At 39.2% G+C, this 27502-nt stretch overlaps 1 protein-coding gene across 2 annotated transcripts in view; it reads left to right on the top strand.

Annotated features, from left to right (window-relative positions):
* GTF2F2 (general transcription factor IIF subunit 2) overlaps positions 1-27502 on the top strand; it is a 90523-nt gene that overhangs the window by 37215 nt on the left and 25806 nt on the right. For both annotated transcript variants that reach the window (XM_059836313.1, XM_059836303.1), the window contains one exon: positions 3954-4035. In XM_059836313.1, the coding sequence (XP_059692296.1) occupies positions 3954-4035 (82 nt within the window). The remainder of the gene's footprint in view (positions 1-3953; positions 4036-27502) is intronic.

Below are 27502 nucleotides of genomic sequence, written 5' to 3'. Positions count from 1 at the left end.
AACCAACCAATCCCTATCAGACCATCTTCTGCACAATTCCGGTAAATTTCCCCAGTGCCTGTTAAGATTGCCTTAAACATTTTAACCACATTCTGTTCATTTGATGGTGATTGTCAGCAGGATTTGAAGCTGGAATGGGCATCTCCCCAGCGTATCTCCCTATCATCTCACTGAAAGAGTCAACAGTTGAAATTCCTTTATGAATTGGCACCAGGGCATTCAGGCAGGGAGGTTGGGGTAAGCATGCATTTGGCAGCTAATGATGAAGCTATGGGTTATGTAGACCACATTGTCTGGAGCTGCATTCACAGTGTACTTGTACCTGCCACCCCACATAGGGCAACTGAGAGTATGAGATGCTTGGGAAAATGTCCCCTTTCTAATTGCTGGTCTTAGCTAGTCTTCCAGACCTATTCATTTATCTTGTACTACCTGCTTTATTTTAAGTAGGTATTTTTGACAGGGAATTGACACTTGCATGCTTTATTCATCCTTTGGCTTCTAGGCTGATGTGACCATGGAAGTACCAAGGCAGACGTGTAGCACTTTGGATGTCTTTTCATTGTAGCTCTAGTCCTGCAACAAGTGAAGACAGACCCAAGTCTCTGAACTTGAGTTTGGTGAATGAGGGCTAGTATGAGGGCTAGTTAGGCTGCGAAGGGAGTAAAAACTGTGTTCCGTCGCTACAGTCTCAAATCTGGAGGTTTGCATGTGTCTTTGCAGATTTATTCTTCTAGACTCTTCTGGGTGTGTTAAAATCCCCAAGAGGATCCAGGGAAAGTGGGACATAAACTTCGGCTTTTGGACAGGGATGAGCCTTGACAGTGGATGAGCTTTGACAGTAGACTAGCTTAGCTGCAAGGCGGTGTTGTTGGAGACTGCGGACAGCCTTGTACTGTGAAGCGACTGGAACATTAAAAGCCAGATCTGTATCAGTGGTAATTAAAAGAGGGAATTAGCCAAGACATCAAAGATAGGATGTTACTAAGGATAAGCATGTTTAATTGGCAGGTTCATTTCCCAAATAGTTGGTGTGGGGAGCTATCTGGTTCACTGATCCTGATTCTTAAAAGTTAAGAATAATTTGAAAATTGTGCAAGGTGCAGAGAGATTGATAGTGGCATGTCAGTGTTCAGGCAGCTGGGCTGGATGGCTCAGATGAGTATAGGCTGGTTAGCCTTGAACCTGTACCATAGAGACTAGTAGAAAATTTGACATGGAGTTCAAGAGGTAGAAAAGATCAGAAATATAATGAGTGTTTTCTGGTCAAACAAACCTAATTTTGTTTATTTTGGAGATTGTGAGTTTGATAAAGTAACAGCATGTTTGCAGCCTGCTTAGCATTTCGTATTGCACATAATTTAGAATCTTGTGACATTCTGATTTATGTCTAAAAAAAATAAAATAGCAAGCACAGAACAAGATTAAAAACTGGCTGTCAGTTATCAGAAAGTAATTATTAGTAGGAAGCCACTCAGGTTGTAGTTTGAAGGGCTTCCTCCAGGATAAGCAAGAGGGACAGTAATAAGTGAGAATCACTGCTTATAATGTGTTGTGATTGACACAAATGCTGGTCAAACAGTGAGTAACTACAACAGGACTGTCATGGTGTGACCGGGATCACTTAATTCACAGAATCTGTTTAAAGACAATGCATTTTAACGAAGCCAAAGGCAATTATACACCTAGGAACAGGGAATGCAGAGCACATAGGTAAAATGTGAGGCTTAGAAAAGACTCAAGATAGATGTATTAGTGATATAATAGCCAGTCAGCTCCATCAACCCCCCGAGCTTGATTTTTTAGAGACAAATTGATCTTAATCCAATTTTAGCCATCTAAACATGATGCACAGTCAGGTGACACAGAGACACACACCCCCACAAAAAAACCCCAGAAACCAAAACCACAGAAAAACCCACCAGCACAGGGCAGATCATTGACTCCTAAAAGAGATGGGACCAGTTTTCTTCTGAAAGTCTCCCTTCCTCTTTCTCTCAGCTGAATTCAGAGATTCTGCTGAATAATGGTGAGATGGCTGAAGTGAGGTGAGAGAAATTCCAGCTCCTGTATCTGTTTTTTTACCTCTGTATATGATTTTGGTAAGATCAGTACAATAGTATTACCTCTATTTTCTGGTCTCCGTATTCTTATAACATCATTGCAAGATTGAACAAGGTGCAGGTAAGAGAGCGAAACCTGACTTAAGTGTGGCATAAATGCCTTGTAGTGAGATAATGCATGAGCTTGAATTACTTCATTTATTGAAAAGATGATTGAGAAGTGACTTGATTACAATGTGTAAGTACTTTCAAAGGGAGAAGACACCAGGTACTAAAAGGCTCTTTAGCATAGTATAGAAAGTCGTAAGAAGAACCAACTGCTAGAAGCTGAAGGCAAATTCATATTAGAAATTAAGCAGGAATATTAGTACCACTTTAGCCACAAATAAGTTACTGGGTTCTCTACAGAAGAAAGAGGATAAAATTTATTTGTCTATGATACACAGGAGGTCAGGCAAATTTCCCAAGTTGTCTCTCCTGACCGTAAACCTTAGGAATCTGTAAAACAAGAAGTGTTTTAATACAAATTTTCTTTGTTTCATTCAAAACTACCTGGAAAAGTATGTCATTCTTATCCCTTTCAAGGATTTAGTTTAAATCAAACCAAGGAGGTTTAGATTAAATAATTTTAAAATACATGGTGTTGAAGTAATCACTTTCTGCATTACTCAGGGAGAGCAGGCTTAGATTTCCAGATGTAATAATATTTCGGTCTATAATGGCAATGGAAAAATTAGAGGCATCTCAGAGTGCCTTGTGTTACTTGGCATTAATACTTCTGAGTGTTTCTGTTATCTTCAGTGACGTTCCCAGCTGAAGGTGATGGTGACAGTGTAGTACCCTACACTGATAGCAAGACAAGACTCTCTGTTGGAAGGGCATTTTAAATAGTGAGAGCTAATGAAGCCATTAAGCTCATCCTTTCTTGTTATGCAAGGCTGTTCCAAAGGTTTGTTTTATACATATTGCACCGGCTATGCCCAAAAGAGATGGATAAATTGTCACACGCTCCTCGCACACACGCACACGCACTATGCACTAGAACATCGTCATAGAGAAGCAGATGTTTGCCCACCATCACTTCTCTCTTCCTTTCTTCATCAAGTTGCTTTTAATTTTTAGGCTTTTCCACCTTTACGGAGTAGACTGGTACTATTGCACTGCTCTGTTGTCATTGCTTTATGCAAAAAGATGTTCATATTGGATTACAACGTGACTCTGTTATAGAGGTGAATATACAGAGAGCAGTATTAACTAAAACTTAGTATGTGATCTCCTAGATTACTAACTGCAAGTTTTCATTTCCTTTCACCGACTGTTGGCATATGTAGTATTATTACTTTATTGCATTAGGTTCCTTTAGCGAACAGCTTTTTTTTTTTTTTTTTGTTATTGTAGTAAGATGAAAATAGGTTACTCTTCTTGTGAGGATAGGAATAAAATTAGCTCTCATTTTATCTTCCACTAATTTTGGATACTTTGATGATCGGGTTATCTTTGTAGCTTATTTTTTTCATGGTCACTGACTGTATTCGATGCACATTTCCAGAAAACAGTTCCTAGATAAGCTGAGTGCAACAATCTAGAGAAAGGAGGACCACACTGTTACCATCTCTTGTTTAAAATTTGGTCTTTGTGATTCATTCTTGATATGTAAAACATCTGATGGCAAAATGAGGAAGTCTAGAGGATACCAGCTGCGCAAGCATGTTTTTCCTGCTTATTCTTCGCTGTCTAAATAGCAGAGATTTTTGAACTTAATTTGAGATTTGAGAACTTATAATTACATTATATTTGCTAAATGCTTAATTAGTGAAAAATAATTCAAATGTTGACCATGCTGGTGAATCTTATTTTAATGTCCAGTTTTGCTTTGTCTTTTCATTTTAGATAAACTTTCTTTGGAAGGAATAGTGGTGCAACGTGCTGAATGCAGACCTGCAGCTAGTGAAAATTATATGAAACTGAAGAGGTAGGAGTGCTCTGTTACAAATGAATAGGTCATATCTGACTTTGATGCTTTTATTATTGCCTTATAGGGATGGATGACTTATCCATTATTATGGTCTTACACAGGATTTATACAGGGTCAGAACTGTTCTTGCTTTTGGGGTGGTTTTACTGTAGGGAAGGAGTGGAAGCTGGTGTGGGGCTTGTGCCCCCCTCTGGTATTGTCTGGTGGGATGATGCAGACTTCTGCATTCCATCATGTGCAAAACTCTTACTAGAGCACACGTTGTGCATCTTCATGCCTGAACGTATGAATGTATGGCTATATTCAAATGTGATTAAAGCTGGATTTCCTGAGGACTTACAGGTTTACATTGGTCTGGTCAGGACAAGCTCTTTGCGTATGGGTTTCTGTGTGGATCATCCAAATTTAGTTACACTTAATGCTGTGCCATGCTAGGTGAAGATCACCTCTGAAAAGATATTTTAAATGCCCCAAATAGAAAAGAGTTCAGGGAGAAGTGCTAGACCTAAACTGGCATGCTTGCTAGAAAAGGTAATGGCTGAAAATGTCAGAAGTAGCATGGAAACCACAAGACATAAATTTAACAGAATCATTTAGTGACTTTTGAAAATTTAATCCGATACATCTAGAATTTACCATGTGATTCATATATCATATGGATAATTAACTTGATGACGTTCTCTAGTAATAAATCAAATTTTTAATTGAATTGTGCATTATGTGAAATACATACTTATATTTTAAGCATGTGGGTTTTAATTATATCACCCTTTTATATTGGGAGCTTGTTGTAAATAGAGAAATGCAAAGCAGAAAATTTCAGGAAGAGAATCATCTGTGACTAGTTTTAGAATCATCAAAAGAAATGCAGAAAAGGCACAGTGATGTTTTTCCCCAATTCCTGATCTGTTTTCTGTGTATCATCTATTACATTTACAGTATCTTATGTTTTATTAACCTCCTCTGTCATCTAAACTGCTCCAGTATTTCCTTATTGTGTTCATTCAGTTCTGAGACTTTGTTCTAGCTGTTGGCAAATCAGTACCCTAAGTTTGCTCACGTACAGTGAACTACTTCATTTCAGACTGTGTTCTGTGATTGCTATCATGATTTTTGTCATCAATGTGAAATGGAGTATGAAGCAAATGTGATGTTACTAGAAAAGGACTCATTTCAATCTGGCAATTTTAAATACATACAAATGTAGTCTGTGGGATGTATTTGCTTCATAATTGTTTTAATCACAGGTTGCCTGATCTAAGTGCTTTTTTGCATTTTGTACACAGTCTTCTATTAGTTGATCAGATAAGCTTCTTCTGGTAAGGCCACAGCAGGAGACCAAAACAAAACTGATAGCTTTAATGACATACTACCCAAACTTCGAATTTTTCAGCATTCTACTTTCTGTCAGGCACGCATGCATGCAGCCCCTCCTGGTCTTTGATTTTGTTGTGTTCAACTCCTTTAGGAGCAACAAAGATAGAAACATGAAGGCAGGTTTTGTGTTTGGAAGCACTGGTAGCTGAAAACTGACGGTATCTTTGTTTTTTCTTTCCTGTAGAAAAATTGTCAGGCTCTGTATGCCCAGTTTCTAATTTTCCATGTTGTTGAAGATTTTTTGCCTTTTACCAAAAAGTTTAAAAAAAAAAAATCTTAACTGGTGGGAATCAGCATGAGATTTAGCAGATCTAGCAGTCACAGCCTCAGAAGAGATTGGTTTATGTCCAAATACCGTCTCTGGTATTTGAGTAGTAGGATCTAACTTTTCGCTCCCTTTACTCTCTCCCACCCTCAACATGCTGCAGTCTGTATTTGTGCTTTAAAAAAGTGACAGCATTGAAGATAAACCACAGAAGTTATAGAACTGTGTTATATTAAACCATTTTTATTCACTTTTCTATTTACTATTGTGCTTTACATGAAAGAGGCTCTCTAAAGGTGGCATTGATAATATTGATAAAACAGCAAATCTGTTGTGTAGGCTTTAAGTGCTACCATAGTAAATTGAGTCGGGAAGGAAATAAAATTAAAAGATAAATGCAGTTGCTTCAAACTTTGAAGATCTAGAAAATTAAGTTAAGCTGCACACTCCAATAACTGTAACCATTTGTTTTCTGAGAGCTGGCAATGACCAAAAGGGATTATATGCCTCGCTGATATTAAATGCAGATATGGATCCCCTCTATTTTACCCTCTGTATCTGGGTCAAGGAAATTGGCTGCTGGGTGCGTGGTGTGGCGTTTGATTTCCATGCTGCTCTGTAGAGTTTCAGTGAGAGGACAAAGTGATGGTCTTGTGATGGGGCTGCCAGCAGTTAGGTGGGAGATATGTGTGATGTATGCGTTTAAGGATGGGTAATGAAAGCACAGAATTTGGTGACATGTATGAGTGAAAGCGTTGTCAAACGTAGCAAATGGGTTTTTTTCCCAAGGAGCAACCTTTGATTTGATTACGGGAAGGATGTAGATGGCTGATGTTCGGAACACTTTGAATACAAGGTACAAATGTGTCTCTAGGAATAATTAGTCAGAAAGCTAAAACAAAGGTTGTGTGACCTTCACTTGGTATTTTCCGTTTTGGAAGTTTTGTTGTTGGCAGATTTATGTATTTTTTTCCCATTTTCCTGAACTTCAAGTTCTAGAAGGGGAACAAATAGATGAAACACCTGCTATCCTGCACTAGTAAAGCTTCATGATACTGAATTTCCTAGAATTTTTTTATTAACAATGTATTTGTTCTATGTAATGCCTTAATGATTAATTACACATTTGCAGTTACTGCTGGTGATGCTATTGCAGCTAGCTGGAAAATAATATGTGGTTTCCAAGCACTTGTCCTAATTTCTGTCTTGTGGGAGTGGATCTCATGGTCTCACTTAAAAATATTTGGACTGTGGTGAAAAAAAACAGGCAGACTCTGTTCCCAACTGTGGACAGTTTTACTGTGTGGTAGTTACAGAAGATACTGTCCCTATACTACTATTTCTGGTTGATACTTCCCTTCTTGCCCTATCAAGCCTGTAGGACATAGGAAGACGGTGGCATGTGAACTGTTGTAGCAGAGGGTGTGTATCACAGATGGGGTTACATGCAAGGTGCATTGTACGGCATGCGCTATATTTACACCCATCTTGTGCCCCCACCATAACTTGTCACCCTAGCTGGACGGCCTTTTCCTTCTGCGAGGCTGCTCTAGGTGGGCTCCACATCCACCCCAGCTGGTCCCACTCAAGCTGGATTATTTTCTTCATGTCACTGTAGTCAGCCTTCTACCATAAGGAAGCATTATCTGCCCCTTAATTTTGTCTTTCTGAGGCTTAAGAGATTTTTATTTCCATTATCTTCATTCCATGGTCCCAGTGCTTAATCGCCTTAGGATTAATGACTCCCCAAAGAAAGAGGTCCTCCAAGAGGCTAGTCTGCACTGGGAAGGATGGGACACAGGGAGAGAGGAGTCCCCCAAACATTCAGGATCCCCTCAGCTCCAGATGACTTGAGAGGAGATGAGAATAAGATTTTGATACTCCTGAGGGGCTTTTGCTATGCACAAAAGGGAGAAAATGAGGGACTGGCACGTACCCCATCTCATATTCTATCTGCCATATTACCTGTTTCCATCCTTGCACTGGTCTTCATGTCCATTCTGTTCTTCCTCTGACCACACTGAACCCTCTTCTTCCCCAATTTTTTCTCAGTTCCCCTTTCCCATTTCTGTTTACTTCTCTTTTTCCATTTCCTCAGAGAAAACACTTTTTTATTATTATTTATTTCTTCAAAAATAATTTGAACACATCTCAAACTACGTTTCTTTTCGAGGAAAAGTTGAGAAGAAAAAACCATAACCTCTGGGAGATTAATCTCTCTTCTGCAAAGCTCCAATTCAAACTGATATTGTCAAGTTGAGTAGCTACAACAAGGTCTCCTGGACTGCTCAGGTCCTTTGCAATGGGGTGGCTAGGCACCAAGCTCACAGTTCTCGGTGAGCTTTTGAAGGCACATGCAATGCAGAGTGCAGCTCAAGCAGTTGTTGAATGCAGTGTCTGATAGCGCTTCCCCAACAGCAGTGGATGGCAGGCAAAAACTGGGATAAAATCAGAGCCCTTATTTCATTCTCAAATGTGCTGGTGAAATGCTGGTCGCCTTTCGAAATGGGGTTTGGGAGACTCTGATTCAGCTATACGTAATGTGAATTACTGAACTCTCCCAAACTGTATATCAAACAAACAAAAAAAAAGGAGTTCCAGGATTTCAGAAAGCCTAGGAATAGCTGACATTTAACAGTGCAGTGAGGCTGGTAATCCCTATAATTCTCTTAAGTAGCTTAAAAATACATCTTGAAGATCATTAGTGTCAATGGTAGTTGCCAACATGGCAGCTTGTAACAAGGCTGCAAGAATTTCATATGTCTTCTTGCTTTTTCTGTTAAGAGTTTTCTCCAGAGAATGCGATGAAAGTCCTTAGAAAAAGCTACTGGAAGAAACATACATAATAGGTTTTTAGGAGGAATGGGTTATAAGCCATTCTAGAATAATGAATGAACTTTCACATTTGAAAAGTCACATTTCTTTACAACCATATTACATAGGCCACTAGGAGTCCTGACACTTGGTGGTCTAGGCCAAGCAAGTGGAATTTAATTAGTGCAGGCTCGTTGGTTATCTTCTCTAAAATACTGTGAGAGTATTGACTGAGTGACAGTTCAGTATATTGCTGAAAATGAGCATTATGCCCATTTTTTCCCCCCAAATATCCCCTACTGGCAAAAGAAAATTAATAATTTGACCAGCATGCCACTTCATATATATTCTTGTAGATATGCTCAGTTGGCTATGAATTCCCTTGCAAAATAAATATGTATTAATATATTCATGCATTTTCCACAAAAGCTGACATGCTACACAAATGCTGTTCAGTTTGAAGTGGGAGGCCATTTTTACACAAAGCTGGGATTGCATCTGCCTGTCAGTCAATGCAACCTTGATTTTTCAAGTATCGAAGATCAATTTCTTCGTCTTGAAGTAAAATTCAGCATAATACAAAAAAGACGTTCCCTAGGATGTTTAAGTGACTCATCATTAAGTACAAAAAATATATTTTTTTCCATGTGCTAAAGTATTTCTAATACCAATTTTTCCTGAAGAATAATGTGCGATTTGTAAAAAATTATCTAATAATCATGTTCATAAGTGTTAAGCTGTACTGTTGAGAGATGTATTTTATATTTCCCTTATGTTTCTGGACACCCAGCAGTTTTTACAAATCAAGCGAATACTATTCTACTTGTGAACAACTGGACTGCAGAGTAGCAGGCACACTAGTACTTAAGTTTCTTTGTACATTTTTTGTCCATTTTTCACATTTTTTGAATAGAGTAATGGAGAGGAGCAAGTAAGAAAAATAAGGTTAAAGTGAGATGAGTTCAGCAGCACAGAGGAGTGGCTATTCCCCTTTTCAGAAGTCAGGAGAGTTGCTTTTGTTGGTTTGCTATGTGTTTCTTTGTGATCTTAGGCTCTTTTCTCTGTCTCTTGTCCTTCCCATTTTGCCTGTCGTCTTCTACTGGTCTTACAAGTGCTGTTCTAAGGCTGGATTTTAATAGGTCTTTTATATTACCATGTTTTTTTGTTCAATGATATGAAAAGGTTCTAATTTTGCTCGCTGCTTCTAGCCATTATAATAATGCTAATAAATTAGGAATAACCTACTGTTTGTAATGCAGCAGATATTTTATCATGTTTCTCTTAAACCTGCAGCTGGATAGATAAGGTTACCATATCCTTTTTGCCCCATTGTTGCCTTCAACTTCTAGTAGCCAGGTGTATATGGGCTAATTTGGGCGTGGGTGGGAAGGGAATGAAGCATGAAACAATTTTTTTTTTTTCAATATACTTTTTCAATATCCTAGCATATGAATCATATTAGTTATGTAAAATGGATACTCTTAGATTTTGGGAGAGATCATCGATCTGATCATTGGGTCGGTTTTCTTCCTATTGCAAATGCCTGGAGAGACAGGATGAAAAAAGTAGGCTTCCTTGCTGGCTAGCTATGGCTTACCATTCTCCTTTTGTTTTACCTTAAAATGACTTTGTTACAGCATGGCATGAAACTTGCCTTCTTTCGGTCTTTTAAATATCACCATTTCCGGGTGACAAGCACAGAATCACAGAATGGTTGAGGTGGGAAGGGACCTTAGGAGGTCATCTAGTCCAACCCCCCTGCTCAAGGAGGGCCACCTAGAGCCAGTTGCCCAGGACCATGTCCAGACATCCCTGCATTTCTCTGGAGTTGAAATAGTGTGATAAGATGCAGCTGGGATGCTCTCGTGCTTCTGAATAGTGGTCGTACTGAATGTGTTCTGTGCCTTTTGGAAAGGTGCATTGTTGAGAGGAGCCTAGCATGAAGGTCATTTTCAGAAATAAAAGAGATGCTTAGGGATGCAAATTGAAGAAAGGTTTATGGCAAATATTGCGTGGATTTTTCCTTATGCCCTGGGGAGGGAAATCAATAGTTGTAATTGAAGAATTCTCATTGTCCTGTTTCTTTAGCACAGAGTTCCTGAGACAGTATTCCTCTTCTGCTGGTTACACTGCTCCTTTCCCCTGCTAACAGAGGCGTTGCATTTAAGAACATCTCTAGTTGGCCTTTGTGGTAATTAGCCAAAAAGCATCCATTTCCTTTTTATCTGCTGAAAGGGGCAAGGCTAAAAATAGTCACCCTGAAATATGTTCGGGCTCCAGACATAGCCAGCTTCTTCAGGCTGAAAAAAGCCTCATTCAGTACCAGTGCTCAGCGCTAAAAGTTCTGGGTACTTGTATTTCCAGTAAACAAGCCTAAATGTCAGTGGCACATACTTCTTCTCTTGAAACCAAAGACTTTGGCGTCGTACAGTGCTGGAGGTCTTTTTACCTTACTGCTATGAGAGCTACAATAATTACAAAGATGTCTCTCCTGCTAAGGTGCTTTCCAGATTTGAATGAGGCACTTTTTAGTGCTTAGGAACACCCTTCCTGCTCCCAGGGCAGCACCAGTTCCTTCTTTTCATGATCTTTTACCACTGTAGTATGAAAGTCACACTATAATGGGTGAAAATATCTGAAAGAGAGTGCAGTTTTAACTACTGTGACTTAGCCTGCGTTACTAGCCATACTAACCTTCTGTTCTTTTCATTTACCATCATGCTTGACCCTGTCAGGGAAGGTGGGATAGCTAGCTGGTATACCAAAGGCCATTTCTGAATCAGTGGCAGAGTTCGGATGTAAGTCTTCATTTTCTCTGTTGCAGAGCAGAGCTCACTGAAGCTCATGGATCTCTTCCTAGCCGCCATGCCAGATGCTGTAGTCATGCTGAGTACTGCCGGTGTTCTGGGTTCTGCAAAACTGCCTTGGCAACTACCAGGCTGATGAGCTCAAATTTACACAATATGTAGAATGTCAGCACCACAGCACATCTTCTATTTTTAAGCAACTTTGTTCACATACTACTGATGATATTTGCAGTTTGTGAGAGATCAGTAGACTAGTATCGTCCAACAGTTACCCTGCTGCCAAGGAACTCCAAAAATGGTATGATATCACTGAGTACTAAGAGTTATCCTTGTGCAAAATCAAAGATTAGAATAGCCAGGTGGCAAGCTCTGTTGGTGACTTACTAATTTTCTGGCTTATTAAAATATTTCTGAAATTCTTGACACTGCAAGAAGACACTGAAACAACGGCCTGAAGAGTGACAGGGTACATATGTGTCCATCCAAATAGCACTTGTTACTTGGGATGTCACCAAGTTCAAACAAGTTCTTAGTTGACAAACATCTTCTATTTCTGGTGGGGTTTTTTTTTGCAGGAGTGTCTGTCTGTAGGGCTCCAGTGCTTCTCAAACTGTGGTTCTGTGTGATCAGTGGGTGATTTAATTCGTCAAGGCAAAATTCCAGCAGGAGCTTAACTCCTAGAGTGCCACAGGGCCAGCTACACCATGGGGGAAGCAAACAGAGGTATCTCCTGTGCTCCTCAAAGGCTCTGTGGGTGGGAAAGATCCCAGCTTTAGAAATTAATCACAGCATTACATTTTATGGGAGAATCTTTCATTCTCTAAATACCTCAGATATTCATACAAGACGCTGAAGCACTGCAACCATCAGTTAGTACTCAGACACAATCCTGAAATGTTTTCTAAAAGAGAATATTGTGCAGCCACCTGCCAGTGCCCGAGTCTGGGACATTTTTAAAATGGCTTGGGAGTTGAATTCACATGAACACCATAAAATGAAAAAGAATAGTAAGTTACTTTTTTTTTTTTTAGAGAGAGATATAATGTAAAATCCTTTTAATTTCAGTCCTCTAGAATACTTAAACTCACTGTTTTCCCCCTTGAATTACCTGGATAGAGAAAATGAGACTGCCAGTGTCAGAGCCCAACAAATTATACTTAAGTTGCAAATACAGTGAAGGAACTTTAAAATCCTAGGGGTTTTATTTGCATTTCAAATCAAGTGCAAATGATTTTCAGTAATATTTTTCACAAAAGCTCTTCTACAGAATGTTACTTTCCATAGCTTGAAAGAAGCAGAAATGAATACAAAGGACCACTGCCTAAAATATTTCTTGCATACATTCATGTGCATGCACAAATTTAACAATACTATAAAAACAATGGTTTTCGAATTCGTTGTCGTTTCCATGTCTGCATTTAAACACAGACACATCTGCTGATGACCTTAAGAGAAATACATGCTGCTATTTTAATTCTGTTACCATCGCAAGACCAACGCGGCTGTGAGAGAATGAGATAGTTTCAATTTGCAATGGTATTTTATCAACAGGATGTGACTTAAATGTCAGTGTTAGTGATGTGCAAATCATTAAAGTATTCCTGCCTTTCGAGTCTGCATTCAGTTTGAAATTTGCAGTTCCTTTGTACTTTTCAATGAAATACATTTCTTAAGTGAACTTTGTAGACAATAGTCCAGTTCCTGGGGTTTCTGGTTATGATCTATTATGATGTTTCTGCTAAGCCGTTGCCTCCTTTCTTCACAGTTAGCGGTTTTGGCTGGGATTTAATAATTGGCAGTTCAGTATCTGCAATGCTTCGCTGAAAATTTTGCACTGTACACTAAGCCAGTACTGTCAGTGGACCCTAACACACATGTCTGCACTGGTAGAGAGACTATTACAAGTCTGGGTGCAAGTGTGCTTGTTGTACAGTACAGTGCCCATGTGAAACCACTGTAGGGCTGATGTGCTTTATCCATACCTGAGGTTGTAATGAGAAGGTTTTTCTGAGCTACCCTTGTACCTTGAAAGCATAAGAATGCTGCGGACTTGCCGCCGCTCAGTTCCTTCCTTCCCTGCTGCTCATGGCAGAAAGCTGGAACTGAGCAGTTTTCTGACAACTATCTGTAATCACTAAGGTTTAGGATCAGTGTTACTTTAGTTTACAATTTTGTTTGAATTTGTTCTTGTATAATATGGTTGTCTTCTGTAGCATGCACATATACATGATAACATGCAAGGTCATGCACTTGGGTCAGGGCAGTCCCCAATATCAGTACAGGCTGGGTGATGAATTGGTTGGAAGCAACCCTGTAGAGAAGGTCTTGAGGGTATTGGTAGATGAAAAATTGGACATGAGCTGGCAATGTGCACTAGAAGCCCAGAAAGCCAGTTGTATCCTGGGCTGCATAAAAAGCAACGTGACCAGCAGGTTGAGGGAGGTGATTCTCCCCCTCTACTCCGCTCTGGTGAGACCCCACCTGAAGCACTTCATCCAGCCTTGGGATCCACAGCACAAGAAAGACATCGGCCTGTTAGAGCGGGTCCAGAGGAGGGCCACAAAAATGGTCAGAGGGATGGAACACTTCTCCTGTGAAGAAAGGCTGAGAGAGGTGGGGTTGTTCAGCCTGGAGAAGAGAAGGCTCCACGAGACCTTATTGCAGACTTTCAATATATAAAGGGGGCGTATAAGAAAGACGGAGAGAGACTTTTTACCAGGGTCTGCAGTGACAGGGCAAGGGACAAAGGTTTTAAACTAAAAGGGTGGGTTTAGAATGGACATAAGGAAGAACGATCTTTACAGTGAGGGTGGTGAGACACTGGCACAGGTTGCCCAGAGAAGTTGTGGATGCCCCATCACTGGAAGTGTTCAAGGTCAGGTTGGACGGGTCTTTGAGCAGCCTGATTCCGTGATTCTATGAAAGTAATACATGGATATAAGACTGGACAATCAGTTTCATGCCTAAGGGAAGGAACTGACTCCTGCCCATGCATCGAAGGCAGAAATGCCATGTTGCACAGGAGTTGTGAAGATCTGTTTTGCCTTGGAGGCAACTGTTCCAAGTGACTGCTCTGTGCACAGACCAGAACCTAGACTTACAAGGTGGAGGAGGGCAACAGTGAAACCTGCAGCATCAGACTGACTGAAGTTGGGATGTTTTGGGGGACAGACTGTTTTTTTGCAATTGCTCACTCTTGTCCATCCCCACTTTTCCTTTCCTTCCCTCATGCAGCATACTTACCTCACTCAAAGGGTGCCAAATGCTCCTGGTGTTGCCAAGCACTGTCGAAGATTTGCTGATAGGAGTTTAGGATGGCCCTTTCTGACTTGGATGAAATTGCAAGTGAGTTTATCCAAGGGTTGTCTTCATCAGCAGTTTTAAAATATAAAGCAATTTAATTCTGTGCTCAACTCATACAATGTATTCTGTTGACAATTTACATTGGATTTTACAAATAACTAATGCCATAGGTAGCAAACTTCCAACTTTATTAATGTATTAGTCCATCCTGGCAAATGTTTCACAGAATTCATTCTTCTGCAAGTCCAGAAAGACCTGCCAGAAATTAACAGGTACAGCACCATCTCACAGGTCCTGGACACGCTAGAACAGTAACTGAGAGAAGTGTGAACAGACTGGGTCCTAACCAAAGTTAATGCCAATGAAGTATCTACGTTAGGTCTTTGAATAGTTCAGCATTTTTGCAGGAATATCTGGCTAACCCCTTTTTTAATGCTAGTGGCAGAATCAGGAGGAACTGTACCCTGCGACTTGTAATACAAATTTGAATTACTGTCCTGCTGTTCCCTCAGATTGTGTGTATGTGCTTGAGTGCCGACTGAGACCTTGCCAAGGAGGAAGATAAAGAAGAAATAGTAATGAATTAGGAAAAGAAACAGCTCACCAAAGAGCTTTCTTCTGCTCCTTCTGCTCTTGGACTGTATCCAATTCTGAGGCTTTGTGCAGCACTCCCGTTAACAGGCATAGGGAAGTTTGGGATTTTACAGGGTTCATTTCTGTGAATAACATAAGGCTCTGCCTTCATGATTCCAGTCTGCAGACGGTGGAGACACACGGGCTTCCGTCCTTTTGCAGAATTGGTTGAACTGTGTTAAGTCAGGTTAGGAATGTGACAACAGCTTTAAGATGGAGAATCTAAATGTAAAAAAATAGGCTAACACGAGTGCTTAACTTCTCACGAACCCAGGCTCTTGTTAATCCTCAGACCATCATGACCACGACAATGCAACCGCTTCAGATTCAAAAGCAGAGGGAGGTGAAAAGATTACTTGTGAAATCGTTTTGATAAAAAAAAAAAAAAAAAATTAAAAAAAGTTTAGTTGGGGCTAGAAGCAATGAGACACACACTTTGTCTGCTAAGCTTGTGTTTTAAAAGTTCCTGTGTTGTATCTCAAAGATGGAAAAGAAAGGATGGTAGCTCTCCAGCAGTGTTAACTGTAGCTGTTTCTGAGGTTAAAAAAAAAGGTGTATGTTCAAAACCTGTTATAAGGCTGAACATTATCTGTATCATAGTTCACTCATTTTTTCCAACTGGAAAACAGACAGGAGAAATGGGAACGCAAAAATATCCATGGCCAGATTTCTTTATGTAAAAAAAGGGAAGAAAATCCCAGCTTTCTGGAACATACTTTGAATTGAGAAGTCATCTTGAAAGAGAAATTTCAGTGTACGTGTGTGTAGGCGGGAGTATAAAAACGTGTGATAAAAATAGCAGACTACATAGAAATCAGCACTGATATGTGGTTGCATACCTGGAGATGTTACATGATAATACTTGAGAGAGAAGTATGCATTAGGTCTGTATTTATAAACTACTTTTCAAGATTTTAAAAAAATATATATAATTTTCAAATTATATTTCAAATAATTGCTTTATTTTGAATTCTAATTTCAACTCAAACATTGGCTCCTGTTCTGACCTTTGGGAACTACTTAGAAAAATCAAGATCATTTAACTACTTTGCAATCAGTGGCACATGTTGAAAAAGGACTTGTCAACAAAGAGTACCTACTTTTCAAGGACTTTCTCAGAAATAAAATGCAGGGTATAAGTACTACATCCTAAAATTCTGAAACTATGATCAAAATGCTTAGAGGATTAAGGAATGGTTATATTGCAGAAATGACCTTTTAGTTGACAAGAGGTTAATTGATCAAAATAATGATTTTCAAAACAAGTGGGTGTTTTTGTAGGCTCTCATAAAGCACAACTATGGGCACAGCAAACTGAGAATTTTCATACACAGTCTTTTTGGTATCAGAAACAGAAGATACATTTTGTAGATTAACAAAATGTATAACTTCATGAGGTTAATTTGTTTATACTGTATACAATAAACTGCCCTTCAAGTGGGTATTGGTAAACCAACTGGGAAAAAACATTGGTACTTATTCAGCACTATTTAGTGTTTCTCTTACTATACCTAATGTCTTCAGAAAAACACATTTCAGATGTGCTCTTAAGTGTCAGTTGGTCTTTGTTATTATCAGCATGATGCAGTAGCAGCATCTGTCTATGGGAATGAAATTTGTAATAAAATACAGCTAATTAAATCCCTGGAGGATTTATACTCACTCATGCTGTGAAACTGAATCATACAAATATTTCCTATTAAATTGTAGCAGAATTAAAGTGTCTGTTTTAATTTCTAACTGTGTGCACCTAAACCCTTTTTCCCCTGTCTTTCTACTACGAATGTAAAGTAGTATGAAATACACTTTATTACTGCAGTATCAACCAGGAGAGATACTCAGGGTAACTCGGAGAGAAACATAGTTACAGAATAGTTACACTGCCACATAATGGAATAGGAGTAATGGTGTAGGTTTTATAAATTGACACCTAAATCGCCCGATCTGAGTAGATTATTGAAACTGGTTTTATTGCTATTTCCTTTTTAAACTGTTTTTTTATATTAGTAGAAAAATACCCAATGTAGTATCAACTCTAGGGAGGAAAATGCTTCCCACAAACTGCACCGGTTTGTGGTACCGTAGCAAGGGCAAAGCTAGCAAATAGTTCTTCCAGATTTGAGCCATTTTATGGCAATCATACACAGATATTTTTCCCCCTTCTCTATCCTTAACTCTTAGAGTTGCTTGGTGTGGCACAGAAAGAATTATCAATTAATACATCCTTTTGCTTTTTTTCTTTAAAAAAGGGAACTTTGAATGTCCCTTGGATATTAGTTTGTACTCTGCGGAAGATGTTTATTATATAGCATTTAGAATTTTTTTTATTATTATTTCATTAAGCTATATGTAAATGAAATGCTAGGCTAGTAAATTATATGTGTTAGCTGTAGAATGCATATGCTGATTTTTGTTTCTGAGCATGCCTAAGAACCACTGGTTGTGGAAAACGAGCTGTGGTTTTGTGTATTCAATGAAGTATATTAGTTGCTGCACAGCTTGTGCCGTGCCTATGATGTAATCAAATTTGTCAGAACATAGATTGGAATATGGGAATTGTTTGGTTTAATTACTTTATAGACTCTTATAACCTAAGAAGTTGTTTTCTATTATGCTCTACTTCACGTTTATAAATGTGCATAGTACAACCAAAAGAGAGGTTTCACGTGCTTTAATTACCTAAGCATAGAATTTGTGGAAATCTAGAAACTGGCAAAATGGAGGATAGGATAAAGTTTGGGGGAAATAAATAGGATTGTATTTTTATCTTCTGTGTATATATTGGGACTTCAGATGTATGAAGGAAAGTAAGATTTGTGAAGGCTGCTTGAAAAGCAGCTGCTTGGCCTAAACAGGGCACAGTCATTCATCTAAATTGATGAGAGAAAAGCAACAAATCATAAACTGATCTGTTGCTACTATTTTCCAACAACGATTTCAAACTTCAAACAGATAAAATATGCATTTCTTTTAATAGAATTTTTTTTAAATATTGTAAAACGGTATGTAAAGGATCACAGGTAAAGTGTTACCAGCTTTAGTGAATCCAAGCTGGTATGTTTTAGCTATCAATAAGTTAGGAAATAAAATGGCATACATATTTTACTTGTGGTTTTATTTCTCTGAAAGGGTTAGTAAAGTCAAATGAGTTTATACACCTCAGGGACTTCTTGGTCCCTGAACATCTGGGTGGTGAGGCTGGAACAAGGCCCTTGAAAACAGCGTCCTCTCTTGTAGATGAATACAACCAAATTAAACATAGTGGTGTGTTCCAATCTGTACATGGGCAGCTGTATGATTGGTGCTGTGTAAATATTACAGAGATAAACATGAGTGATGAAAATTAGGAAGCGCCTAATTATGCATGTAGTAATTTGGAGTTACATAGATTATGGGCAGATCAATTTCAGAAACTAATGAGTGAAGCACAAGTGTCCTATGTATCATCCAGAGGAGATGAAGGGGATTTATAAGCATATTTGTCCAAATGTCATATATGCCATTGTTTTAATAAAAGAATAAACATAGAGTTCAAGTCTGGGATTTAGGAAACCTGGTCAGTGCAAAGCAGAAGTAATACTTGGTAGAGATGTCCAAGCAAGCACACGAGCTCTTACTAAGTTCAGAAAGACCCATGTCGTTTTTGGAAGCAAGGGAAACATCTTATTACATGGTCAGCTTTGGTGTTTATATGGGCCTTTTGATGTATTTGTGCATCTATGTAAAAAGTGACTGATGTACAAGACATTTATTTGGCAGAATTTAAAAGGCAAAAAATTAAACGATGTTTTGAATTCATGACATGCTACACCAACCAAGTGGTCATTAGGAGCTTTTAGGGCCTGATCTGTAAATCCTATCAAATGAAGGAGAAAGACTTACATCAGGTGCAGCAGGTATTAAATCCAGCTCTTTAATGGTGGTGCAGAATCCTGTCTTAGCTATATTTTGTGGTCATATAATATTTGGTTTGCTTTTTAAATTTATTTTGGTTTTGCTTTTCTCGCTGGTCTGTATCTACTATGTAAGCAAAGATGATACTGCTATAATGGTGGGGATTTTTTTCCTGAAACAAAATGCAAGGTGGAGGCCACCCATTCTGTAAGACTGCCTTCAGAATAATTAAGTGTTGCTTTGTCACCCAAGTGCTCTTTGAATAACCTGGCTTCTCACAGTGGCTTGACAGTTGGATCTCTTTTCATTAATCACTATGAACACAAGCAAGTTCCCTGGACTTAGTTACTGTCTGAATAAAATAAATTGAACCTGGCTTTGTCTTCAGTTTTGAGTGTGAATTGAAAGTCCCCTGTGAAAAGAATTGAGGCTAAAAAGAGTCATCTGCTCTGAGCTCTCAGGGATCAGACAATTATCACACGCTTCCTTTTTGTCTTCTATTAAGATAAATCAGTATTTTTCATTCAAAGTATAGGCATCTTCCTTACTTTAAAAAAACCAATGTTTTCCTTCGGTTTTGTTCAGAATGTTTCTTAAGGGAAAAAAAAAGTTGACGGTTTGGCAAGATGCAGAAGTACTTCCAGTTCATTGCAATATTAATAAAGAAGGGAAAGAAAAGTCAGATTTAGAGGATTTAGCTATATAAAAGCCAGCTGACAAGAGAATCAACTTGTTCAGACATAGCTTCCAGCTACAGTAGATAGGAGCCTTTTGGAAACAACTCTGTCAAAGTAAATGACTCAAAAGAAGCAGCTAGTAGCCCATCTCCAAGGAAAGTGAAGCTGTAGACATTTTTTTTAAAATAAAGAAATTAAAAGAAAGAAACATTTGACTCCATCAACAGTTTCTTGTTCCTTATAGCCTTGACGATGCCCTATTTTGACTTCTGGATGGAGATTAAAGGTAATAGCAGCCTCACTGTCTCCACCTACAAATGGATGTGTTTCTCCTAGAACCGCTGGTATACAAGCAAAATTCTGTCTAATGTCCCTAATCTCCTATGTGAAGTACAGAAAATTAATATATTGCAATGGTTGGCTGTTGGCCCTCTTTTCTGTTTGTGGGTTATCTTTTTTCCTCCATATTGTGCCTTTACTCTTTTTTGAAGAGATCCTCTTTTGTTTATGTAATCGTGGCTTCTTGGTTATTTAAAAAATTCTTCCAAAAATCTTCCCAATTTTCTGTAACATATTTCTGTCTACATTTTCATTCTTCGTTTTCTCTAGCTTTAGGAGATGAGCCTATCTGAATGTCTGTACAGATGCATAGGGTTCCCTGCTTGAGACTGACCTCATCAGGTCATGACTGTGTTATTTTATCCTACCTAAATGTAGTAACTCCCAAACTTCATTTTTGTTCTTTTATTTCTTTTCTATCATGGGTGTAAATACCCAGCTTTGACGTAGATGCTCATCTTGAACAAGTAATTTAATTTCTCTGCAGTTTCATTGGCCAGTGGGGATAAATGTTTCACTTTTTTCCTCTTCTGCCTGTTTTTGGTTTAACTATTTAGCCTGCATGTTATTCCAAAATGCTACCTCTGTGTTTATGCTCATGTTCAGGGCATGGCCCAGGGCAGTATGTTTATACTCTGTGTAATATGCCCGTGTCCAAGGGTCATGAAAGGCATTGCATTTTAGATGGCCAATTTTATGCCGTGTTTTCAAGCAGGGAAATAGGCGTATGAAGAAGCTGACCAGTCTAGATTTGGCAAGTGAACTGATGGTGTTCTTCTGCATGTCCTGCCAGAAATTCTGTGGCATGGTGACTTCCCAGCTTCAGGCAAAAAACAGGTTCATCTTATTTTCCTTTGTCTGTGTGGGTCTTATGAGATGCTTCTTCCCTCCAAGACTCTGAAGTCAAAAGCCTTGCTTTTGAAATAATACTTAGTTGACTCAGAAAGTCTTCCTTTCAATTTTTCTTCTATCTCTTAGACTAATTTCCAACAATAGGATTGCAACAATATACACCGTTGTGCCCTTGTATTGGATCCCATCCTTCTGTTAAGAGGTACCTTTGAGCAGAAGCTAATTAAATCTACCACACATTTGGAATGACATTAAAATTCTTTTTTTTTTTTCCTCATCTACTGTAGCTGTTTATGACATTTGATTACTGGCCCAGTAATTAACATTTCTCAGGACGGTCGTTTCAAGTGAGTGAGAAGAAATCACAACAGTGTCTGATATGTTTTCTCTTTCTGGATTGTCAATTTTATTGACCTGGAGCGAGCGCTTAGCACATCCAGATCTTCATCTATTTCTTACAGACCTGCATGTAGCTATGCTGTGGTTACAAAGGAGAGACTCTGCGGCTGCTCACTTTTGATATGCCATGGAGGGCATACCTCATGCCTTGCACTGCTCAAGGGAATGAGGGAGTGAAGAGTCCCTTCAGTTTTCCTGCTAAATCCAGCACATTATGCTTGTCCTGTGATACATGTTATATTTGACGCATATAACATGTTTTATGCCTGAATTTAAGACTGTCTCTGCTGGGTCAGAGCAAAAGCTGTCTCACCAAATGTCACAAAGTAATGGGTGGCTTAGAGAGGACTATTAGAACAGGACAGGCACCTGCTGATACTTCCTTAGCACAGTGCTTTGCTCTCCAGCAGCTCATACCTCAAGGACTGTTGGCTTGTCCTGGTGTTTAACAGCCATCAATACAGTTATCTTTTGGGAATTTATCCTTTTGAACCCATATGCAGTTTTAGCATCCATAATACCCTGCAGCAAGAAGTTCCATCATTTATTTACAAGTTGTGTGAAGAACTGCTTTCCTGTGTTTGCTTTGAATTTTCCTATCTTACAGATGTAATGCCTGCTAGTTCTGGTATTCAAATCATACAATTGTTCCCTATTTATTGTCACAGAATCACAGAATCACTAAGGTTGGAAAAGACCTGTAAGATCATCAAGTCCAACCATTACAAAAAAAAAAACCCACCAACACACACCACACAGCACCATGCCCATCCAGTCACATCCCACAATGCCACGTCCACACGCTCCTTGAACACCTCCAGGGAGGGTGACTCCAGCACCTCCCTGGGCAGTCTATTCCAGTGTGTTACCACTCTCTCAGTAAAGAAATTTTTCTTAATATCGAGTCTGAATCTCCCCTGGTGCAACTTGAGGCCTTCCTGGACCACATGATTTTGTAGACTTCAGTCATATCTTCATCTCTCATTTTTCTCTTTTTCAGCCCTGAAGAGTCCTATTCTTTGTTTTCTCTTAAAATGTAACTTCTTCCATACCTCTGTGAATTTATACTGGGGCATAATAGTGCCCCGATAGTTCTTGTTTCTTTTACGGTCCTTTCAAAGAAGAGAAGACTGCCATTTTTAATGAAATACTATTTCATTAATTGCAATATCTTACTGGCCTGGAAGTAATCATCCTTGCTACTGAGGATGCGTAGAATAACAATGCTGAAATCTCACCCTGGCTTCTCAGGCATTTAGCTCAGGTTCACTTTTGTGATGCCGGTATGTCAGATAAGCATCTAACTAATGTGTCAGCCTGACTTTTCAGCTGCTTATAAGAAGGGGGCTTGTGTATAAGATGTCAGCGTTTCTGAAGTCATCTGGCTGGCTGCCCTGACGGCGGGTGGCCGCGGCAAGCTGGCTGGCCTGGGAGTGCCGGGCTCCGGCATTCCTAGGCAACTCACATGGCAGGACTGCCAGAGACAAGGCACTGCGGATGCTCTGGCAGCCCTTGGGCTGGAGCCTAAGATAGTTTTTGTCAGTTTTGTCAGCACAGCAAACCATGGAAATGGCAGTTGTGAAATGACAGGAATTGCATTAATTTCAGTCAGCAGCTGCTAAGGATACTGGGAAAGCATATTTTGTTTTGGGAACATCATGTTTGGGTTTCCAAAACATAATTTTGAAGGATTTCTGTTCCATGAAAACTTTAAATGTTGGCTTACCTCCTGATTCAAGGCTTTTTTTTTCTTGGAAACACAAAAAGCATGTAATAAAAATTCAGATTTCTAGCCAGCTCTGCTTATGCTTCGGTTGGAAGATTATTTCTCTTTTTTCTACATGTTATTAGTAAGAAACTTCATTGCGTTTACGCTTTTTGCATTTGCATTTCTCTCATCACTGCAATGACTGTTAGTGTCCCAGTGTGCTGCTTAAATTTTCTTTTGCCTAATTTCGTTTCTTAACTTCATTGCACAGCTTTCAAATAGCCTAACGGCTTTTTGTTTACACCCTTGACATCCACAAATGATGATGCTTTTCAGTCGTTCTGTAGCTAAGCTATACCTATTTGTCTCATAGTCTTCTGATTACAGAGTAAATATGCAGCTATGGAAAATACACATTCTCTAATGTATATTAGTAGAAGCAGATGGTGCAGTATGTTCATCGATGGAATTCAGTTTCTAAAACTGATTTAATATGATTTGCAGCAAATACCACTCTGGTACTGTCTGTCATGGAACATGTGCAAAGGGAGAAGTCCCATTTCAGATTGTTTGTATTTCATTGCAGTAAGGTGTTTATTTCATGTGTTAGCCTGGGTGTCACATACCAGAACAACTATTGTAAAGGCAGGTTGTTAAATCCACAAAACTACATTCTGTGTAATTTCTTATTTTCATATGTTATTATTTTTCATTACTCTCTTTTTTAATTTAAAGCTGTATACTGCTGGTCCCTTTTGCAAACTTTGTTTTCATGCAGCCATTAATAGAATTTGCACTCGAGAAGAAAAGATGGCAAATTATTTTCTTAATTTGTGAAATGGAGAGGAATTTCAAATTAATTATAACAGCATTTTGTATAAATTGGCATTTTTCCCATTATGAAAAAGAAGTTTCCTCTTTTCTTCAGAATGGAGGATTTTCCAAAATTGTCAAGACCAGAAAAGCTGTTTGTGTTCTTTTTCTGCTAAGCCAAATGCAGAAAAGAATAGAGTGTGTACTATCTGTTTCCTTCAGCTCAGATAGATGCTGTAACCTCTAAAGCAGGAACTACTTAGGCTGAAATGATGAATTGCCATAGAAGTCTTCAATCTGTGTATAGCTGAAAAAACATGCTAACAGAGACAGATTTCTTCTCCCCACTTACCACAAACACAACATGTTTGCAGCTCTAGATACAGATGTTGCAAGCAGTAAAGATGGGAAAGTGATAGGTAATTTATATTCCATTTCCTTCTACACTAAAGGATGTGGGAATCCTCCAAAATCTTATGGAGTTAATAAAATTAAAGGGTGTGGTGGAGTAGAGCAAATAGTCCGAAAAATATTGCAGAAATAACATGATACACAAGCATCCATTTGGAAGAAACCTGTTAGGCTTCTTACCTTTCTGAGTAATTGCTTGACTATTGTCTGCGTTGTGAGAATTAAATATCTGCTACAGCTATTTCTTTCTTTTAAGTGATTCTGTTTCCCAGTTCTTTCCTGTAGAGTGTCCTCAGCTCCTCTAGACTTAGGGCTAGAATTCAAAAATCGATTTAAACACTGTCCACCAGATCCAAAGCTGTCAAATGTCACGACTTTCACAAAAGATGGTTTGTTTCCTAGTTCCCCTAGAGATGTTACAATTCTATTTTTGTACAAAGTTAATAATTAATACATGAGAAAAATTACTACGTGTACTTCAAGGTGATGGTATTGTGTAAAAAGAAGGAACTTAATAGGAGACATATGAGTGGGGGAAAATAAAATCTGCCTTTTTGTAAAGTAGTAAGTGTATGTGATATACCATGATTGTTCCTAAAGATATACCATGTATGCCACTGAAGAGAGGACAGATACCCAGCAATTCACAACATTCTGAGCTGACCTGTATTTACTGCTGCGTATCCTCTGCAGACAGCAGTATGTGTAGTGTTAGACATTTTTAAAAAATTTACAGGTCTCAAAATCTGTAATTCTAAGGTAACTTTTTATAAAGTTACAAATTATTAGCATTTCTAAGTATGGCAGGTTGACCTTGGCTGGCCGCCAGATGCCTGCCCAGCCGCTCTCTCACGCCCCCCCCTCAGCAGTACAGGGGGAGAAAATAAGGTTGAAAACTCATGGGTCGAGATAAAGGTAGTTTAATGAAAGAAAGCAAAGGTTGTGTGCGGAAGCAAAGCAAAAAACAAGAGAGATTTCTTTTCTACTTCCCATCAGCAGGCAATGTCCATCCATTTGGTGGGAAGCAGGGCCCCAGTACGCATAGCGGCTGCTTCGTAAAACGCTGTAGTAACAAATGCCCCCCTTCTCCGCCTTTCTCTTAGCGTTTATTGCTGAGCATGACATCGTATGGCATGGGATATCCCCTTGTTCAGCTGGGGTCAGCTGTCCTGGCCGTGTCCCCTCCCAACTTCTTACCCACCCCCAGCCTGCTGGCCTTTGGGTAGGGGGTGTTGGAGAGACAGACAGCCTTGTTGTGTGCAGGCACTGCTGAGCAGCACAAAACGCATGGGGGTGTGTGTTACCAACATCCTCCTAGCCACTATAGTTGCTGCTATGGGGAAAGTTAACCCCATCCCAGCCAGACCCAGTACACTAAGATACGCTGTTTTACTCTGCCATTTGATACGTATATGCACACTGAATTAAGAATTGTGGAAGTTTTTGGAAAACCATACTCTTTTCTCAGTATTAATAGTTTCACAGTGTATTATATTTCATCTTTGGATTGCTGACTAACAAATTCAGTTCGGTGCAAGTTTGTGACAAACCAGTGAAACTCGTGTGGAGCATTTCTTCTTGTATATATATTTTTATTTATTTTTTAATTGCAGCCTTAGGTGTAATTAAGAAAAACTATGCAGAGCAGGCTTTAAAATATAATGGTCCTGAAGCGTCTTTCAAGACTTTTTTTTTCCCTGTGGAGGACGTACTCAACCAAATTACACATGCATGGAGTCTGCTTTCACACAGATCTTACGGACAAACCCAATTATCCAGCTTCCTATTAGGGAAGCTAGACAACATTTGTGCTTCAGCCATTAACTGGTTTTGGAATTTGTCATGCCAGACAAATTTATAATCAAATCTTTGGGGTTTTTTATTTAATAACAGAATAGGTATGGCTTCACAAAGTCTGGATGAGTTTCTTCATGTTCACATATAACAGGCACTCTTTCTGAAAATCTCTAATTAAGAGGAGAATACTAATGTAGCAGAGCTCAGAAGTGCATGGAGTTAAGCTTATTTCTTAACAAATAAGCTCTCTAGGCAGTGTTCAAAAGATAATGTTCTGAGCTACCAAGCTTATGTTGTTGGTTTTTTCTCCAAAACAAAGGTAAAGTTAATTTTTAAATTATATTTTTTAAATGCAAAATGAAATCTCATGCTTTCTGGGCTCAGTTGCCTCAAAACCTAGCCATGTCCTTGTTGTGCCTTGTGGTCATTGATGTGTTTTTAAAAGAAAGTATTGGAAAGACTTTTTTGATGTTTTCAAGTTGTAGGAGAGCTTGAAGCTGAGCCTCCAGATCCTGAGGGTATTTTCAAAATACTGAGTGAGAGCTCTTATCAGGGGCTAGCGGTGATACACCTGTGGCTGTGAGTAGCACCTTAAGCCCTGGAGATGATGTACAGAAGCCAAGTAAGGCTTTTTAAGAAAACAACACAGACGTTTGTCCTCTGCAGCAGGATTTCAAAGACCAGACCTCGGGGAAGGTGAGACTCGAGCCAGGCTGAATGATGCAGGGCTGGTGTAAAGCCATCCTTTACACAGCCTGGCGAGTGGGAGCAGAGGTCTGCGACAGGCAGCCCCACAGTACCTCTTCTCTCCCCGTTGCCATTACCTTCCAGCCACAAAGCAGCTCGGCAGCTCCCAACCCTATTCCTGCTCACCGGGCTCCCTCCGCACAGCTGGTTTCTGCCTCTGGCTTTGCCGCAGCCGTGTACCCCCTGGTTCTGCTTATGGGAGCACACTTCAAGTGGAGGTGGGCAGGTATGTAATGTATTGGGAGAGGGAGCTGGGGAAGTACTTGTTTTGCAAAATAGGAGGAGGTAAAATGTAATTAAACTGTTTGAACAAATACAGCAGAGCAACAGTGCTGTACAATTGGCAAAGGAAATACAGTTGGCTGAAAGAATGATGATCAAACTTAAAATAAAAAAAAATCTGTTTTCTGCTTTAGTGATACATCTTTCAGTCTGCTCTTTGGTTTGCTGTGTTTCATTTCTTTTTTTTCTGCAGTTTGCAGGAAAAACTGGTAAGTTTTCCAGTTGGAGGATAAGCAAGACTGCTTTTTCTCTTAGACTGAGAAATACAGGGTTTTTTTCCCTTCCTGTGTTTGCTCTGCTGTTTATAGTGTAGGGTTCCTAGGGTTGCTGAGCCTACACAGCTTTT

The sequence above is a fragment of the Gavia stellata genome, chromosome 1, assembly GCF_030936135.1.
Source record: "Gavia stellata isolate bGavSte3 chromosome 1, bGavSte3.hap2, whole genome shotgun sequence".
In the NCBI taxonomy this organism is placed as follows: Eukaryota; Metazoa; Chordata; class Aves; order Gaviiformes; family Gaviidae; genus Gavia; species Gavia stellata.
Note: the sequence above shows the minus strand (reverse complement) of the source record. Positions and strands in the feature narration are given on the sequence as shown.